Raw genomic sequence first — 18,073 nt, 5'->3', positions numbered from 1 at the left:
CTGTGGGCCCCCGACTGCCCCACCTGCACGTACCTCTCCAGCCTCACGTGCCTCTTCCCACCTACCGTTACTTCCCTCTCCAGTCTCCCAAATTGGAAACTTAAGCATCATCTTGGAATTTTCTCTTTCTACTCAGAAGGGAAGGCCACTCCCTCACTCAAAAGCCTTCACTGGCTCCCTACTGCCCTCAAGATAACAGGAAAGACGAGGAGAGTATCAACATGTACCTTTCTCCACCGGGTTGGACTGGATCCTCACAATGCTGAACACGAGTCACTATTCCCATTACACAGATGAGGAAACTGACTCTCAGGGCAAGTAAGTTGTCCAAAGTTATCAGGGCAAGGCACAGGAATTTGGTCCGTATCTCTGAGCCCGAAGACCACATTTTTTTTCTCTGATCAGAGAAACTCAGCTCTTCCATTGCTTTCATGATTTCTGTCATATCCGCTATTCCCTATGCTCTTTCCTTATTTTTCTTTCAATCAGCTCCTATGTTTTTATTTAAAAACTAAACTTATCGTTACTGTTGTAGGAGACAAGTGGCACTGCCCTTGTGGTTCTAATAGTCTATCGACATCTGTTTTCCTCACCTCATACAGGCCAGAGTGCTGTCCTGCTGGCTGCCGATGAGGGCAGCACCCCACGGGTGCATGGTGTGGCCAAGGGCCTGCTCCCAATTGCTGGACTCCTTGGTGCCCTATCATCTTGCGGCCTTACCAGCCACACCACAGCAGGGCAACTTACTTCACCTTTCTGTGACTTGGTTTTCCCATTTCCTCACTTGCAGATAATACTAACATTATAAGAATGTTATGAGACTTGAAGAGGATAATTATTTAAAGCCATTAGCACAGTGCAAGGCACTTCTCTGGCGCTCCACAGACATCAGCTACTACCACAACTGAATACCTACTGTGCGCAGAGCAGGGTACTGGGATTTGGTGGGACAGGATGGGGTGGAAGAGGGTAGGTACTGATCCAGAGGCTCTGATAAGGCCTCACAGGGAGGTGGGAGGAGAGCTAACATCGGATGGCTCCTGACTGGAGTTTTAGTGAGAACAGAGAGAAGCAGGTGTGTGTTTGGGGTTGGAGGCTGGGGGGAAGGGGGGGTTGGCAGGGCTCGGGGAGCTGTGGGGGGCGGAGAGGCAGCTGTGACATTCACCCAGTAAGACCAGAACAGAGATGAGCGCTGTAGGGCCAGGGCTTTGAGTCACACACTGCATTGTCCTTCAGTGTTTCAAAGCCAGGCAGAACCAGTCAAGGACTCGGCTCATTGTTCTACAGCAACCACACCAAGAGCAGTGATGGTGTTCACAGAAGCCATCCTGCCCACGCCCACCACGCACCGGGCAGCATTCTCGGTGCTCTCCAGTACGAGTGCCATTTAATCTTCACAAGAACCCCGAGGCAGGGCTGTTCTTCTTGTCCTCGTTTTACGTGAGGGCAAGAAACTCGCTCAAGGCCCCTCAGCCGTAGGAGGCGAAGTGAGAACCACGCAGAGGCTGCACCCTGGCCCTGTGCCCCCTGCCTCTCCAGCAAAACCAAATGCACATGAATAACATATAACCCGATCCTTCCAGAAAGGGCTGGAACGCAAATGCCTGCAGGGCCAGGCAGCTAAGAGAGGTGTGTGCTGTGGGCCCATTGGGCCTGGGAGGACTGGGGGTCATGCCCTGCATACAGGGGGCAGTGGGCGCTGCCCATCTCCAGAGGACTGGCCGGAGGGGCCAGGCGTCTATGGTTAGATCTTCAAAATTTTCAAGTGAGAAATCACACATCCAGGTTGTTATAGAAAAGTTCTTGATTTTTGTTGGCTACAAGCTCAACGTTTTCAAAACCAGGGAAGGGCCAGGTCAGGCCCCACCTGGCTTGGGCTGCTCCCCCACAGGCGGCTGTTACCTTTCCTCCGGATGACCAGGGCCAGCTCCCGCGTGTGGGACTCCCGGCTGGCTTTGATGAACATCACCACCTGGTCGTGGGTGTGCTCTGAGATGTCCCGGCCGTTGATTAACACGATTTGATCCCCTTCGTTCAGCTTCGGAATGCAGGTGTCCGCCTGAGTGGAGGGGAAGCGAGTTTCTCCGGTTACCATCTCACAGTCCTCAAGGGAAGGATGCCGCCGCCCGGGGCCCCGACACCTGAGACCGTGATCAAGTTCTCCATCCCTCCCTCCAGGATTAGCGTCATTATTTTTACATCCATGCGATGATGACATGGCAGCTGGCAGGGGAAATCCAACAACGTGCTGCTCAGAATTCAAGTTATGAAACATTCCAGAATCAGGCTGAGAGAATCACGGAGCCATTTCCCCAGGGCGGCCGACCTTCCCTGATGAACGTAGCGTCACGGCTATGACGCTTCTGACCTTCTGTTTTCTGGACGGGCTGCCTGAGAATGATTTGTCAGCTCAAAGTGAGCTTTTACTCGTCTTGCAATGGAGAGAGACTATGTGAGCGTAACACCAAGGGCAGAAGCCATCACGGAGAGAAGCGAGGCACTGGCCAAGGTAAAATGAAAGCCTTCGTCCCTGAAACGGGCCACAAGCAGTAAGAAAAAGTAAGTCGCCAGCTTACGGGCCCCTTCAGAGTAAAGCCCCATCCCGGTGCCTTCCTGGGAGGTGCAAGGACTCTGGTGCTCACTGCTTTACAGAAGCACATGATCTGGCCCGGCTGGTGTGGCCCAGTGGTTGAGCGTCCACCTATGAACCCTGAGGTCATGGTTCGATTCCCAGTCAGTCAGGGCACATGCCCGGTTGCAGGCTCGATCCCCAGTCGGGTGTGCAGGAGCACTCTACCAGTGATTCTCTCTCATCATTAATGTTTCTATCTCTCACTCCTTCTACCTTCCTCTCTGAGCACATGATCTGCTAAGAAGGCTTAGACCGAGGGCTGAGGGCAGGGTGATGGAAGGCAGGTCCCATGTGCCCACTCAGAGCAAGCAGACCAGCAAACTGTGCCTCAGTTTCCCCTCTTGAGCAGCATTTCTCAATTTCAGTGTGCACACCAATCACCTGGAGAGCTTGTTAAAAATGCAGATCCTACCCGGCCAGTGTGGCTCAGTGATTGAGCATCGACCTATGAAGTAGGAGGTCATGGCTCAATTCCTGATCAGAGCCCATGCCCGGGTTGTGAGCTCGGTCCCCAGTGTGAAGCATGCAGGAGGCAGCTGATCAATGATTCTCTCATCACTGATGTTTCTTTCTATCCTACTTTGGGAGGTTTGGGGTGGGGCCTGAGATTCTGCATTTCTCATGAGCTCCCAGGTGATGTTGATGAAGTGGGAGCTGTAGCAGTGGGGACCACCCTGAGCAGCAAGGTTCTGGAAACATGGACGCTGTTCTCCTGCGCCCCCTCCTCCCAGGTTTATATGCATGCACTACACACACTCTTTGCTGCTGGCTGCAGAAACAGAATTCTGTTAGATTTTGGGGAAAACAAAGAGGAACATGTTTACTTACAGGCGACTCTGGGTTTATCCTCGACACCACAAGAGGCATCTTTTGATCCACTCCTCCCTGCAAATATGTGAAGTAAAAACCAAAACAGCCGCGTGAGTAATTCCAGCAACAAAGACACGCAGCTCTCTCTGGCACAGGGGAGGGGTCTGACCTCATGTGATCCTGCTCTTAATCCAGGGGACCAAGCCCTTTCCGAATCACAGGTTCCTGAGCCCGCTGGGTACTAACCAGAGGACAGCTCAGAAGCTGCCACTGCCACCCCCATGTCCCATGAACTTCAGGTGCTCTCGGAGGAAGCAAGCTCCTTTAAAAACATGCAAACAGCTCCAGGAGGAGGACTCCGAAAACACAGCCTCTAAGGGCTGCTGGACAGGGGGTTTCAGTGGAGGAGACGGAGCCACAGACAAGGTCACAGGCTGCGAGGTCCTGGGCAGGGCCCCTGAGGGGTAGGAAAGGCCACCCACCTGCCCTCACTCAGCTCTAGAGCAGGGTCTGGTTAACTTTTTCTGCAGAGGACCCGAGAGTACTGTACACGTGTTAGGCTTTGTGGGACAGAGGCTCTGTTGTCAAACCTCAACCCTGTCACCGCAGTGCCCAAGGAGCCCTACACCAACTGTAAATGAATGCATGTGGCTATGTTCCAATAAAACTTTATTTGCAAAAACTGGTGTTTTGGTCCCTAGGCCATAGCTTGCAGACCCTGCCTAGAGGCAGGCAAAGGAGGGTAATGGCCCTGTAAATGGCCCTGCACTTGAACATTGTTCTCTTATTGGCTTAGCAATGCTGGGGGGGGGGGGCTCTCTTAATCACCCCTCTTCAAGGGGTAGATCTGCTTGCCAACTGTGGGCCCTCCTCCCTCTGAGCCTTAGTATGCATCTATAAAATGGGATTAAAATGCCAACTGCACTGATTAGAACTCAGTGAGGGGATATAAATAAGTACAGAGCAAACACCAAGCACAGAACAGGCACCTGGCGTGAGGCAGCTGCTATGGCCACATAAAAACACTCCCAATGCTGAGGGTGGAGCCAGTGCCCTTATGTAGCCTCAGATATGCGGCCCGTTTCCAATGGAAATGAAGTCCAATGGGAATTAAAAAGTCATCTACAGACTGCTTCAGAGCATACAATCCTTACAAACACGTACGACATACCTTTAGATTGAATCCAAATTTTCCCTCTTCGTCGGGCGTGATACGGATCAAGATTAAGTAGCCATCCCCATTGTCATTCTGGAAAACGTTGGAAAGTGGTCAGTTAGGTTACCTCCCTCTCCACCAGGTGCCTCTGCGCCAGGAAGCCTGGGCGGGTCACCGGGTACCTGCGCACCGCAGGGCCTGGGCTCACTCACCTTGTCGCAGTAGTACTGGCTGGAGTCCTCGGTGGAGCCCCCTTTGGTCACCCTGTGGAAGTCCTCTAAGAACTGCTGGTCCACGCCATCTGGGGAGCAAGAGCCTGGAGCGTTTGAAGACGGAGACACAGAACTGGAGGACTTCCGGGTCGGGCAGCTTTGTGCTGGGTTGCTCTCGGGTATGCTCCTTCATCGTGGGGAAGGAGGAGATGTTTTAATCATTGGGTTCATATTTGATCAGAGCAAACATGACTGACTATGGAGGCCTGACATGCCACAGTTGTCACAAACCCTTGCAACCTTAGAGAGCTCCAGAGGTCAAGCTCAGGGCTCTGGTACCTCCAGAGTCCAACGGGCCACTCTGGTCCCCATCTGGCCTAAATGTCACCACCTGTAGTTTGGGGGGAAGAGGGGAAAAGGACAGGGCAGATCTCAGCTCCCTTCCCAGCTGCACGAGAAGGTGACGGGGAAATGGACCAGCTACTCAGATGCATGTCTCCATCCTTCCGAAAGCCTTTTCCTTCTGTCTCAATCCTGCTGACAGCTCTGCTTCTCAGAGCTCGCGGCTACCCAGAGGGAATGGGACTAATGCTGCATATTCAGGGCAATTTATGTTAATCCTAGTTTGTGTTATTTGCCTGTGACTCCATTAGTTGTCCGTGCTGAGATTACCGGTATATGTTTTATTTTTCTCTAACATGGGTCTTTCTGCATCTTAGAGCTGCAATGTCCAATATGGTAGCCACCAGTCACACATGGCTATTTAAATTTAAATAAAGAGATTAGAAATTTCTTCAATTGTACCAGCGCATTTAAAAAATGATCAATAGCCCTAGCTGGTGTGTTCAGTGGTTGAGCAGTGTTTAAGACCCCGTGCACCAAAGACCCTGTGTTCGATTCCTGGTCAAAGGCACATAACTGGGTTGTGGTACAATCCCTGCCCTAGTCAGGGCATGTGCAGGAGGCAACTAATCAATGTATCTCTCTCACATTGATGTGTCTGTCTCTGTCTCTCTCTCTCTCTCTCTCTCTCTTTCTCTCTCTCTCTCTCCCCTTCCCTCTCCCTCCCTTCCTGTCCCTCTAAAAACCAATGGAAAAAATATCCTGTGCTGAGGATGAAAAAATAAATTGGGAAAAAAAAGTCAATAGTCTCATGAGGCTAATGGTTCCTTTACTGGACAAGCGCAGTTATAAAACATTTCCAGCATCACAGAAGTTCTTGGAGAACTACAGAGTTAGAACTGAACAGGCCTCTGCTCATCGGGTCCGACTCCCCTTCACAGATGAAGAAACTATCGTCCAGAGACACCGAGTGGCTTGACCAAGGTCACACAGCTTTCCCCTCACTTAATGGGTACCTGAGCATCTCTTTCCTCTCCAGGCTGTGCCAAGTCTGCTCCTAAGACGCCCTCCACACCATTGCTGTGCCAAGTCTGCTCCACCACCACACAGTCTCTAACCTCAAAGGGCCACAGGGAGCACCATCTCAGCCGTCACTGTTTAGGACACTCAACTTCTCTGCATCACACACACCCACACTAGACCTCCCTCCAGAGCCACAGGCCTAGCAAAAGATGCCTTAAAAAGCCTACAGAAAACAGGATTTTCCTCTTGTTCTATATACAGGGTTCAGTGATGGGAGGGGTGAGTAGATGAAGATAGTCAGTTAAAGAGACAAAAGACAGTTGCTGCTGCCTCTTATTAAATCATTATTTCAAGCCCTTATCTGTGAATTTTTCATTAAGTTAGGGCTTCTCTGTTTCCTAGTAAGTTCAAGTTACCTTACTTTAAATACAAAATCAGCATCCTATTCAATTTATTGAGTCACAATTCCAACTTACTGGAATATAAAAATTCAATTACAGGCCAGTGTAGGAATATAGCTACATGCAAGAGAAGAGTTTGGCCTCACGGTTTTCAAGTTGAGGGAAAGGTATGATGGATGGGAAGGCATTTCAGGAAGGATCCTTTGGGACTGAAGCTGTAGACAAGTGGTAAGTTTTCAGACTAAAAATGAATTTACTTAAGGCTACAAAAAATAAAACACAATCTCTCCCACAAGTAGGGCAACTTGCCTATATTTGCATGTGTACAAGAACACCCCCTAGTGGCAGACAAGGTTTAGGAAACCCTATGTCCTGAACTTCCAATAGGAAGATGATGCAAGCAGCACACACAGTTCACACGTGTGGAAGACTCTGGAAGGTGACAGCGATGGAGAGGGTGAAGGGCATGCAAACAAACAAACACACAGGTGAGCAAGGTGACAAAGCAGAAGAGAACAGACTAATGTCAGTAAAATTCTAATGTATTTTATAATCACTCTTTTTCTAAAATTTTTAACGTGTGGATTACATCATCCAAGGTTTTAAAGTACTTTTCCTTTCGGCATAAAACAGCCCACGGTACTCAAAAGAATACATTCAAAGCCATGATGTGCCCCATCCTGCTTTCTAAGTAGGGTCAGAGGGGTTACTTTTATTAAACATGTGACGGCAGCTTTTGGCTGATCAACTGTGTACAGACGATCCCTGCAGGCTGCAGGGACGTTCTGCTCAGCATGGAGGACGGAAAGACAGATGGTGAGGAGGACATCAAATGACAAGGAGCAGTGAGACCGTGGCAGCTGGACACAGCACGGGGATGCCAGGAGCGAGACGCCAAACCAGGCTGGCTTCCTCTCTCCTGGGGGCAGGATGTGCATGCTAACAAGCGAGTGAGTGAGCACGAGCGAGCGAGAGCCTAGTGGGTGAGGAGGGAGCGGTGAAGGGAGCTGTGGGTGGAGCCAGGGCTCCAGGGGAAGGAGTAGGATGAGGGAAGTAAGAAGAGAGGGCGGCTGGAGGAAGCAGGCAGGTGACTAGGGCTGGAGGAGGGAGCAGAAGCAAGAGGTTTGTCCCTGAGGCAGGAAGGGGGCACCTGTCAGAGGAGGAGGGACGGGAAGGGGGACTGCCACTACCATCTGGGATCCAGAGTAGCCAGGGAGGGGCTGACCAGCCCCAGCTCCCTGGGAATATAGGGGTGGAGGCAGGCAGGCAGGCAGGCAGGCCGCCCTCAGCTCCAGAACTGTGGATGTGCCTTCAGAAACAAAGGCCACGGTAGCATTCTTTCCTCTGAAGAGCAACGTTAAAGAGGGTAGAAATGGCAGGACTGCCCATGCAGAAGAGACTCCTGCGTGATGCTTCCCTCGCCCCTCTTGCTTACACCCGAGATAATGACAAATACCTCCGCCCCCAACCTGTGCAGGGGAGCAGCTGTGCTCCCACGGAGGGTTCCACAGCCCTAACTCGCTATGGCGGAAGGATAGGTGGGACACAGCGGGGCCATTTCCCGTCACATTTCTCTCCGAGTCTCTGAGCTTCTTGCGCTCAGGAGAGACCCCAGACCTCTTTCCATTCCTGTCCAGGTGCACGTAAGGCTCGGCCAGGCACGCAGAGCGCGCTCCATGAAGACGCTGGGTGAATAAAGGAGAAGATGCCTTCACGCGGTTCCTGGGGCTCGGGGGGTTACTCTAAAAGAGCATGGAATTCTGTCGGAAACGGGAAGCTCAGGTGAACAGAGGGTGGGTGGGGTCAGCAGTTCTCAGCATCTGGAAGATCAGAGCTCCCGAGAATGCGACAAGGATCTCCTTAGCATGCGGGCTCCGTTTCTTTTGAATAAAATTCCTGGAGAAATGTTTCACAGGGACCCTCACATAAGGGCCGTTGAGTAACAAAAAGATCGGTGTCTTAAGCTTGGGCTCTTGTGATATGGAGACATTCTGAACATGCCATTCTTATCTTGGCAATGAACCCAGGGAGAGACAGCCAAGTGCAAGGAAAATGAGTGCAAAACTCCTAAGGAAACCCTGCTGCTGGCCGGTCTCTGTGGGAGACACGCCGGTCTCTGTGGGAGACACGCCGGTCTCTGTGGGAGACACTTAGACGGGGTCCAGACCCTGTCACCAAGTTCCAATCTGGGTGCCAAGGGTGGAGAGTGGCCGGAGGGATTGGAGTTGTTTAATTTAAAGGACAGTGCGTGGGGCCGCCAGGTAGGGCTGGAAACAGACCCCCTTTGTGGTGTTCCAGGAGCTCGAGGCAGGGACCGGTGGACGTGCTGGGTCCCTGCCAAGGAGGAGGCGCTGCCCAACCCCGGAACAGGCTGCCACCCTGCAGGAGGGCTCCCCGCCACCAGGTGACAGGGCCTGGGGGATTCCTCCATGGCCTAGGGGGATTCCCTAAGTACCTTCCAATACACAGAAATAGTTTAAAGAAATTTTTTTTCCTCCCTGCCGTCGTAAAAGCAAATTTAAAAATGTAACAGTGGTCAATGCACATATAACATGTATCATCGTCACCATGCTTGAGTGCAGCAGCCCTGGGGCATTCACATGGTGTGTGCACAGAAGCTCTGAAATAAAAAGTGGCAGCCGCCCTGTGTCCCACGGAACAAGGCAGCTCTGAAGAAAGAGACGAGCGAACCGCAAAGGCACCAGTGACCACGCAAAGCTCGCCGCCCTCTGTGGAGTGTCTCCTCTGGTGATCCAAACCACGGGTAAAACAGCAGCGTTCTTCACACGCACCCAAATCTGCCCGCAAACCTGCTTCCCTCCAGGGTCTGCTCGGCAAAGCCATTTTCCCTCTAGGGACCTCCCCTCCCGTTTTTCTGGGTGGTGGGGTGGTTCGTTTGGGTTCTTCTGCCACGAAGGAAACTTCCTTCTCTGCAGATTTTGGCCTTTGCTCTGAAACAAGGAAGGGAAGGCAGGAGCCTGGGGAGGAACGCGTACAGCCAGCCCGCTTGGGCACGAAGCAAACTGCCAAGGATTGGTATCTGTGACCCCAAACTTCGCTGTGCTGCTCTGAGCACGGTCCCGTCCCCGGTGACTCTTCCGCCCGAGAGCGTTCAGAGACCCTGAGCTGCGCCACTGGGTTTCGAGCTCCAGTCTAACCGCTCTTTTTCTTCCTTTCTCTTTCTCCTTCTTGCTTGAATGGGTGCAGATCATTACATTAATTCTGCTTTCTAAAAGGAGCCCTCCTCGCTGCCTGTGTCGTATTCATCTGATTTCTCTGACAGAATCCTTTTCGCCTCTTAACACAAATCTGCTGTATAAAACATGTCAAACGTCTCTTAAACATTTTGCAAATACTCACTGAAATAACCACAGTTTTTTTCACCAAGTACAGCTCGACCTTCCCTTCTTGCCGGGGGCAACAGAGAGCCCCCATCCGCAGACGCCCAGGGAGGCCAGCTGCCTCTGGGGACCCATCAGCCAGCAGGGGTCCCCCACCTAACTGAGGTGGTAGGGGCTGCAGCTTTTCAACTGTTCACCCCACTGATAAGTGCAGAGGCTATTTGACTGTGAGACATCTTTTGTCAGTGCACCTGGCAAAGCCCCAACAAGGAAGGCTGACTTTGAATCACTGTTATTTCCAACTTTTTTTTTTAAAGTGTTTTTATTGATTTCAGAGAGGAAGGGAGAGGGAGAAAGAGCTAGAAACATCACTAATGAGAGAGAATCATTGATTAGCTGCCTCCTGCACGCCGCCCCACTGGGGATCGAGCCCGCAACCCAGGCATGTGCCCTTGACCAGAATCGAACCCGGAACCCTTCAGTTCGCAGGCTGACACTCTATCCACTAAGCTAAGCCAAACTGGCTAGGGCGCTACTTTTAACATTTAGCTGCAAAATGAAAAAGTGCCCAAGAAGGACACGTCTTACAAGGTCTGGTGGAAGAGTTTCAGAAAGAATGGATGTGCAATGCGTAGGGGTGAGCAGGGCCAGCAATGTCTTAAACAGGGCTGGAGGAAGTGAATTTGAAATTTAACTGAAATGACCTTAAATTAGAACAGCCTCTGTGGCTAGGGGCTCCTGGACTGGACTGCGGAAGGCCTAAGATGCTCTACAGTTCCATGGTGTGGCGGCAGACCAGGGAAATCGGATGCAGGACACGCAATTCTCAGAACCTTCGGACAATTCCCCAGAACCCCTTCTCCTTTCAGCAAAGGGACAGAGCCCCAGAGTACGACGATGAAGGCTGATCATGTGCCATTTACCCTGCTTGCCCAGAGGCCCCTGAAGGCAAAGATTGGTCTAATTCATCTCGATGTTTCCTCAATGAGCCTTGAAAGATGTATAAAGTGTGCTGCTGGATTAAAACTTCCTCCTTTGAGTGTCAACCTATGAACCAGGAGGTCATGGTTCGATTCCTGGTCAGGGCACATGCCTGGGTTGTGGGCTCGATCCCTTGTAGGTGATGTGTAGGAGGCAGCCAATCAATGATTCTCTTTCATCATTGATGTTTCTATCTCTCTCTCCCATTCCCTTTCTCTCTGAAATCAATAAAAATATATTAAAACAAAAAACAAACAAACAAAAAAAAAACCCATCCCCACAGCATTGGACAGAGTTCCTCTCCCTGCACCTGGCGCTGGGCTGTGCTGTTAACAGCACTTCCTGTGATGATGGAAACAGACTTCATCTGTGCCGTCCAACACGGTGGCTACTACCTACAAGTGGATCTTGAGCTCTTGAAATAAGGATATGTGACTGAGGAACCAAATTTAAATTTTATTTTCCTTTAAATAATTTCAATTGGAATAACCACATGTGGCTAGTGGCTACTGGACTTGTCAGGGAAGGCCTGGCTGCTCCACAATTCCATAACGAGACTGCAAACTGCGGTGGGAAGATCTGACAGGAGGCTGTGCCTGGGCTTCCCAGAGCCCCTGTCAGGTCCCCAAACCCTCCTTCTCCTTTCGGCAAAGAGACAGAAGCCCACTGCAGATGCAGACCAGTTGGAGTGATGCATGCCTGCACGCGCATCTCTAGATTTGCAAAGCCGGGGTCACACGGAGGAACGTACCCGCTTCCACTGCAGCCTCACCAGGCCTGCAGTTGGAGCAAGAGATAGTGATCATTTCAACAAAAGCATTGTCCAAGCTCGGGTCACGAGGAAATAATGGCCAGAGGGATTATTTAACTAGACGTGTTAAGAACACAGATAAGCTAGAAACCGTGACTGCAGCAGAGAGGCAGCAACTGCACATGTACTATGTGGGAAACGAGGTTTGCAATTTACTTGTGAGGCCTAGAGGACAATCAGGTTGCATTTAATGCTTAAAACCTGGAGCTAGAGGGGTAAAAAGTTACCGATTAACTAAAATGCCTCCTTGTGAACCCTATGCTGTTGGGGGAGGCATTATGTTTATATTTGAGGGTTAGTATAGGACTTTACAGAATGGATACCTATGGCCATGGCTGACTAGTTGACCCCATCCCACTTTAGCTTAAGTTGTCATTTTATTTCTTTAGGACCTGTATCTTTTTTTTTTTAAATATATTTTTATTGATTTTTCACAGAGAGGATGGGAGAGAGACAGAGAGTCAGAAACATCGATGAGAGAGAAACATCGATCAGCCGCCTCCTGCACATCCCCCACCGGGGATGTGCCCGCAACTCAGGTACATGCCCCCGACCGGTATCGAACCCGGGACCTCTCAGTCCGCAGGCCGACGCTCTATCCACTGAGCCAAACCGGTTTCGGCAAGGACCTGTATCTTTTCCACTTCAAAAAATGGTTTGAGATGGCTTACCCTACAATGTACAGATATGACAGAACTCTGAACTCATTACAACAAGAGAAAAAATAAAGCAAGGAAGAGTAGGGACTCTATCAGAAACCTGGGCTCAGGGAAGCCAACTCAGTTGAGCATGTCATGGAGCTCTGAGCTCCTTGGTAATCAAGTCAAAAAGGGAACTAGCACATTAGATACGTCTTACTGAATAATAATAGGACTCAAGCTAGTATTTTAGGAGAGATCTTTTTCCTGGCCTTGAGAGGAGTTGGTCACATTTAAACAAGGAGAGTGGGGATATAAAAGAACTTGACGCAAACTGTCCTTGATACAAATTGAACAGAAAATCAGAGATGTTCTACGCATGTTTTTTCTTTGTATTAACTACTCATTAAAGACAAAATGGAAACAAAACCCCAGAGGGCATGCCGTGGTTCTGTGGAGAAGCTTATTTCCAGGAATCTGGAACCCGGCAGCAGTAAAATCTGACAATCTAGAGCAGGGGTCCTTAAACTACGGCCCGAGGGCCACATGCAAATACAAATATTGTATTTGTTCCCATTTTATTTTTTTTTACTTCAAAATAAGATATGTGCAGTGTGCATAGGAATTTGTTCATAGTTTTTTTTTTTTTAAACTATAGTCCGGCCCTCCAACGGTCTGAGGGACAGTGAACTGGCCCCCTGTTTAAAAAGTTTGAGGACCCCTGATCTAGAGAAATACTACTGTGGTTAACATGTCTATGCCTCTGGGGAATGTGGAATGAGACTGAGCTTTGCTCACGGACAGGTAACAACTCTGAGAAGTCCAGCCCCAGACCCCAGGCCCCCAGCCTGTCTTCCAGTGGGCACCCTAGGAAGCTGGCTGCAGCCTCCAGCCCTCAACTCCGGCCATCTGGGCCTCAGCAAACTCCTCAACAGTCAACACAAGCAAGTAAAAAGAGAGAATAACCCAATCTCTTACTCTTGGTGTGGGCTCTGGTTCTGAGAAACCTCCGAATCGCTGTCTTTCGGGGAGAGGGAGCCCTTGTAGGTGTAAAACACATCCTCGGTTTCGGTGATGTACGTCATTTCGTTGGCGAGGTTATCTGCGGAAGAGTGCCGTGGCTTTCGGATCTCATGTCGGAGCCGAGGACTTCGCCTGGGTGGGGAAAAGGTGGAGCGTGAAGTGTTGAAAGCAAATTCCACTTAAAAAATTTATCACACACCAGCGATCTAACTTTGTGCCCTGACCTTTCTAAGAATGACTGGGCTGATGCTGTTGGGAAGTTAAAAGCCAGTTAACCCATTACTACCCCAGAGTCCACCAGAGGCCACATGGGTCCCCAACACTGTCAGCCCAGCGGTGCAGCCCCCAGACCAGTAGGCTCAGTTTCGTAAAGAGGCAAAGGAGACTGGTTTATGCCCTTTGGGAAGGCACTGAGTATTGATGTAGGGTGAGCCATTCTTCAAGGAGAACTCAAGCTCTCAATGCATAAATAATAGGCCATACTGACTGCTGATCAGACAATTTTCCTGATTCTCTTGAACAGTAGAAATAAAAGGTTTAGAAGTCAAAACTCAAACCTTATTTCAACTACTAGTACATCCCTTCATGCAGAGTTCACTTGATCCAAGAAGAAATGTTCGCTCTGTAAAAACATATCCCTTATGTGATGTTAGATGGACATCACAGCACTATCCTTTTCCTCTGATAGCAGCAGTAGCTGTGTGACCTTAGGCAAGTCACCTCACCTCCCTGGGCCTTAGCTGCACCTGCCTGCTCCTGAGAATAAAGCAGAAGAGGCGATGTTCTCAGGACGCCAGGGGCAGCCCCTGGGCATCGGCTACTGCAGTGGCGATTCCAGGAGCTTAGCTTTCTAAGTTCTATTTTCCCTCGGCTTTTCCTCCTGCCCCTTGTGAGCCATTTGTCCTTGGGACTGTCAGGGCCTCCACCATTCACCACCCCCTGGGCCTGGACAATCAATAACACGGTGTCCACAGTAGAGTAGAAAGGCTGGTAACTCCTTAGGGAGGACCTATAAATAGCATCAGAGCTCCCGCCAAGGGTGTGGCAACATCAAACCCAGCTGTCCTCCTGGGTGCCATCCTGGACCTCTGCTGTCCCTGGCACTGCTGCCTAAGATACTTCCAGGCAAATTAAGCTACTTTATAGCGTAAATTTACCTCTTAAGAATGTGGGCCCATATCTTGGAACCCAAGAAGCAAATCTGCTCAGCCCTGTTACGACTAACAACAAATACCATCGTCATCCCTGCCCAGGGCATGGGGCTCCAGTGGCAGGTCCTTACCCAGAGGCCTGTGAGAATTTCCCTCAGCCTGGGAACTTAAAGGTTCACAGGTCTTTTGTGAATAGAACAGAAAGCCACACTCCTACCCTAGCATGGAGCTGGGGCAATGTTTTCAGATGGGTGTCCCTTCTGCGGCTGACGCCAGGGTGCAGGGGAGGCACTCACAGAAATCGCCTGATGCCTTCGGGGGACATTGTAATAAAATAACAATAATAATCCCACCTCAAACTATTTATTTAGCATTACTTCTTTTATGAAAATTTTTATAATCCTTTTATATTTGGGGCGACTGAGACCAGAGAGGTAGAGAAACTTGTGAATGAGCAGGAAAGTTAAAGCTGAGCCTGGGTTTTTCAGCTACAAACCCAGTGCCCTTCCCTGGTGCCCAACTGCCACTTCCTTCCTTTTCCCCAACTCCATCATCTTAAACGGTGGCAGGCTCCCTCCCCAAGTGCATTTGCTACTGTTGCTGAGGATCGCACATCCGTCCATCAGTTTTCCCCAAAGTTTCTTCTGTGATGTTAATGGGAAACATGAGATTAGATAAATAAAACTCAACACGCTCTTTATTACAGGACCTGTTAGAACATTAATTGCTCATGTGCACTCGCGTTCCAAGAGGGCATTCCAGCAGGCTGCAGTTCTCAAATCTAGACCAAATAACTTTAAAAAAAAGAACATCCTGGCATTATCCACCAAGGACAATGTTTAGCTAGACGTGTGCCTTTCGCCAAAACAGTTTCCTCTGCAGCAGCCAAACCTGCCGATGCAAATTCTGTTGTTGGCCATCTCGATTTAGGAATTCATTATTTTTGTTTGTTTGGTTTTTGTTTGTTTGTTTTTGAGAGAAAGTGCTTACGGGTGAGTAATACAAAAAAAGGAGGACGTACCAGTTGGGAGTAATAGGAGGGGACCGAGAAGGCAGGCTCTTGGTTTCTAAATGCTCCACGGATAAGGATCTCCGCATGGCTGGGTTCCAGACCATCCCTCCAATCACCTTTTTGCAATACTGGTTATTTACAGACCTGAAAAACCAGATGCAGGTTCACGTTCTACACTGACATGTTCAACAAGGAAGACATTACAGTGTAAGTGGAACGCTCTGCACACCCTCCCTCCCCGGACCCTGATGACACCGGCAGAGGTTAGCAGGAGTAGAGGTGCAGGGGTCAGAAGCGATCCTTTACTTTCCTGACGTTTCTTTATGTTATTTTTTCTCTTCTGGTGAAGATTTCTCTCTCTCTCTCTTTTTTTTTGGTCTTAATTAAAGCACGCAAGCCGGGCATGTGCCCTTGCCAGGAATCGACGCTCAACCACTGAGCCACGCTGGCTGAGCTGAAGGTTACTTTTGAATTTTATTTGTACCGAGAATTTAAATCTTAGCTATCTAGATGCCTTAGAGCAGTGATGGCGAACCTTTTGAGCTCAGTGTGTCAGCATTTTGAAAAACCCTAACTTAACTCTGGTGCCGTGTCACATATAGAAATTTTTTGATATTTGCAACCATAGTAAAACAAAGACTTATATTTTTGATATTTATTTTATATATTTAAATGCCATTTAACAAAAATCAACCAAAAAAATGAGTTCGCGTGTCACCTCTGACATGCGTGTCATAGGTTCGCCATCACTGCCTTAGAGAGTGAATTATTTCAGAGGATGAAGTTTGAAGCCAGTTTAGAGGAAACTCAGTTCTGGGATTTCTAGATTTTAAAAAATGTTTCGATGTCGTATGAAAACATTCCACACATTTGTTGCAGCCTAAAACCACCAACAGCAACAAAAGAACAAAATCCCCAAGGACACAAACAACACAAAACAACCCCTAGAATATCACTGCACCAATTTACAAGAAGTACCACTGTCACCCTCATCAAAATGTGCACAACAGCACTGCTACCAGAACCTACACCAAATTACCACTGACCGAGAGCACAGCACCGAGGGAGGGCAGCAAGCGGGCGATTCAGAGGTTTAACGTAGCGGCTCCCCAAAGGATGTGTCATGGGTTATTAATAGGTAGACTTAGGGGAAAAAAAAAAGTGTTCCATTGTCCCATAAGCTTGGAGAACACAGAATGGATTTCTTTTATGTGGACCCTCTCAGGCCTCATATGCAAATGTGTCGATGTATCTCTAGGGGTTCACCAAGTCCTGGAACCTAAGCCTCAGTTTCCTCATCTGTAAAATGGGGCTGAGATTTCCCAGGACACTGAAGCTGACGCTGGTAGTAAAGAGTTGCTGACCTGTGCCCCTGGACTACCCCCAACATCCCAAGTGACCCCAGTAGCCAATGAAAGATGGCTGCAGGTTCTCTGACTCCTGAATGGGGCTGGCCTGTGACTGCTGTGACCCAGAGCAGCTGGTCACAGCTGTGCCACTTCTGGACCCAGCCTTTACGATGATCGGCCACCTCTGTCTCAGACTCTTGGAGCCCTGAGCCTGTGTGTATGAAACCCAACTGGAACGCTCACATGAAGAGGCCCTGGGAACACAGAGAGGGTGAGGGGTCCGGGTGAGCCAGCCTGCCAATCATTTCATCAAGGCACCAGGTGTGCGAGGGACATTGTCTTAGACTCTCAGACCAGACTAGCTACCAGCTGCATGTCACTGAGCAAAGAACTGTCTGTCTGAGGCCTTCCCAAATTCCTGACCCACAAAATCTTGAGATATAATACAATGGTTGTTGCTTTAAGTCACCAAAATAAAGGTAGCTTTTTCTGCCACAATGCATAACCAGATGCCCTCCCCCACACTCTATGTTGACTGCATTTTACAGATGAGGACACTGAAGCAGCAAAGTAAATTAAAACAGAAGTGGCACAGGTAGGATTTGAGCCCAGGCTGCTCGGCACCAGAGCCCATGCTCTCAGCTGGCCGGAAGGAATGGGTCCAACTGAGGTAAGCACTGCATTCCAATAAGTTGTGCTCATGGCTTGTTCAGTAATACATCTTCTGAATGTGTAAAATACTAGACAGTATTATAAGAGCAAAAAACTTTGAAAATGTATTTGTTTGTGGTTTATCAGAACCTGAGAGAGAGCACGTAGCGCCATAAATCCTATCACTGACACTAACAGAAACTTCCTACTTATTAAATCTATAGTTACTTAATGATTATCAATGCAACAGGAAAGTCACTGGAGTTGTCTGATCTGACACAGCCCCATATATCAGAGACTGGCTCACACAGGGGAGTTGTTTAGTTAGCAACAGCCACATCAACAATGCAAAAATCACAACACCAATTTCTCAAACCAACAAATGATCTACAAATCATAAGAGTAATTGAGCCCACCCAGGGTGGCTCAGTGGTTTAGCATCAGCGCATGAACCAAGAGGTCCCTCCCGGTTCAATTCCCAGTCAGGGCATATGCCCAGGTTGCAGGCTCGATACCCAGTAGGGGGTGTGCAGGAGGCAG

The 18,073-nt window shown here is 49.4% G+C and overlaps 1 protein-coding gene across 1 annotated transcript in view; it reads right to left on the bottom strand.

The window, feature by feature from the left end:
• Nucleotides 1–18,073, bottom strand: part of PTPN3 (protein tyrosine phosphatase, non-receptor type 3) — a 126,824-nt gene that overhangs the window by 24,126 nt on the left and 84,625 nt on the right. Inside the window, exons 14-19 of the mRNA XM_023753225.1 lie at nucleotides 15,543–15,677; nucleotides 13,326–13,502; nucleotides 4,811–4,997; nucleotides 4,614–4,691; nucleotides 3,461–3,517; nucleotides 1,903–2,059 (exon numbers count right to left, since the gene is read on the bottom strand). Coding sequence (XP_023608993.1) covers nucleotides 1,903–2,059; nucleotides 3,461–3,517; nucleotides 4,614–4,691; nucleotides 4,811–4,997; nucleotides 13,326–13,502; nucleotides 15,543–15,677 — 791 coding nt within the window. The remainder of the gene's footprint in view (nucleotides 1–1,902; nucleotides 2,060–3,460; nucleotides 3,518–4,613; nucleotides 4,692–4,810; nucleotides 4,998–13,325; nucleotides 13,503–15,542; nucleotides 15,678–18,073) is intronic.

Source organism: Myotis lucifugus, unplaced genomic scaffold (genome assembly GCF_000147115.1).
Source record: "Myotis lucifugus unplaced genomic scaffold, Myoluc2.0 scaffold_43, whole genome shotgun sequence".
Classification (NCBI taxonomy): Eukaryota; Metazoa; Chordata; class Mammalia; order Chiroptera; family Vespertilionidae; genus Myotis; species Myotis lucifugus.
This window is presented reverse-complemented; position numbering and strand designations above follow the sequence as displayed.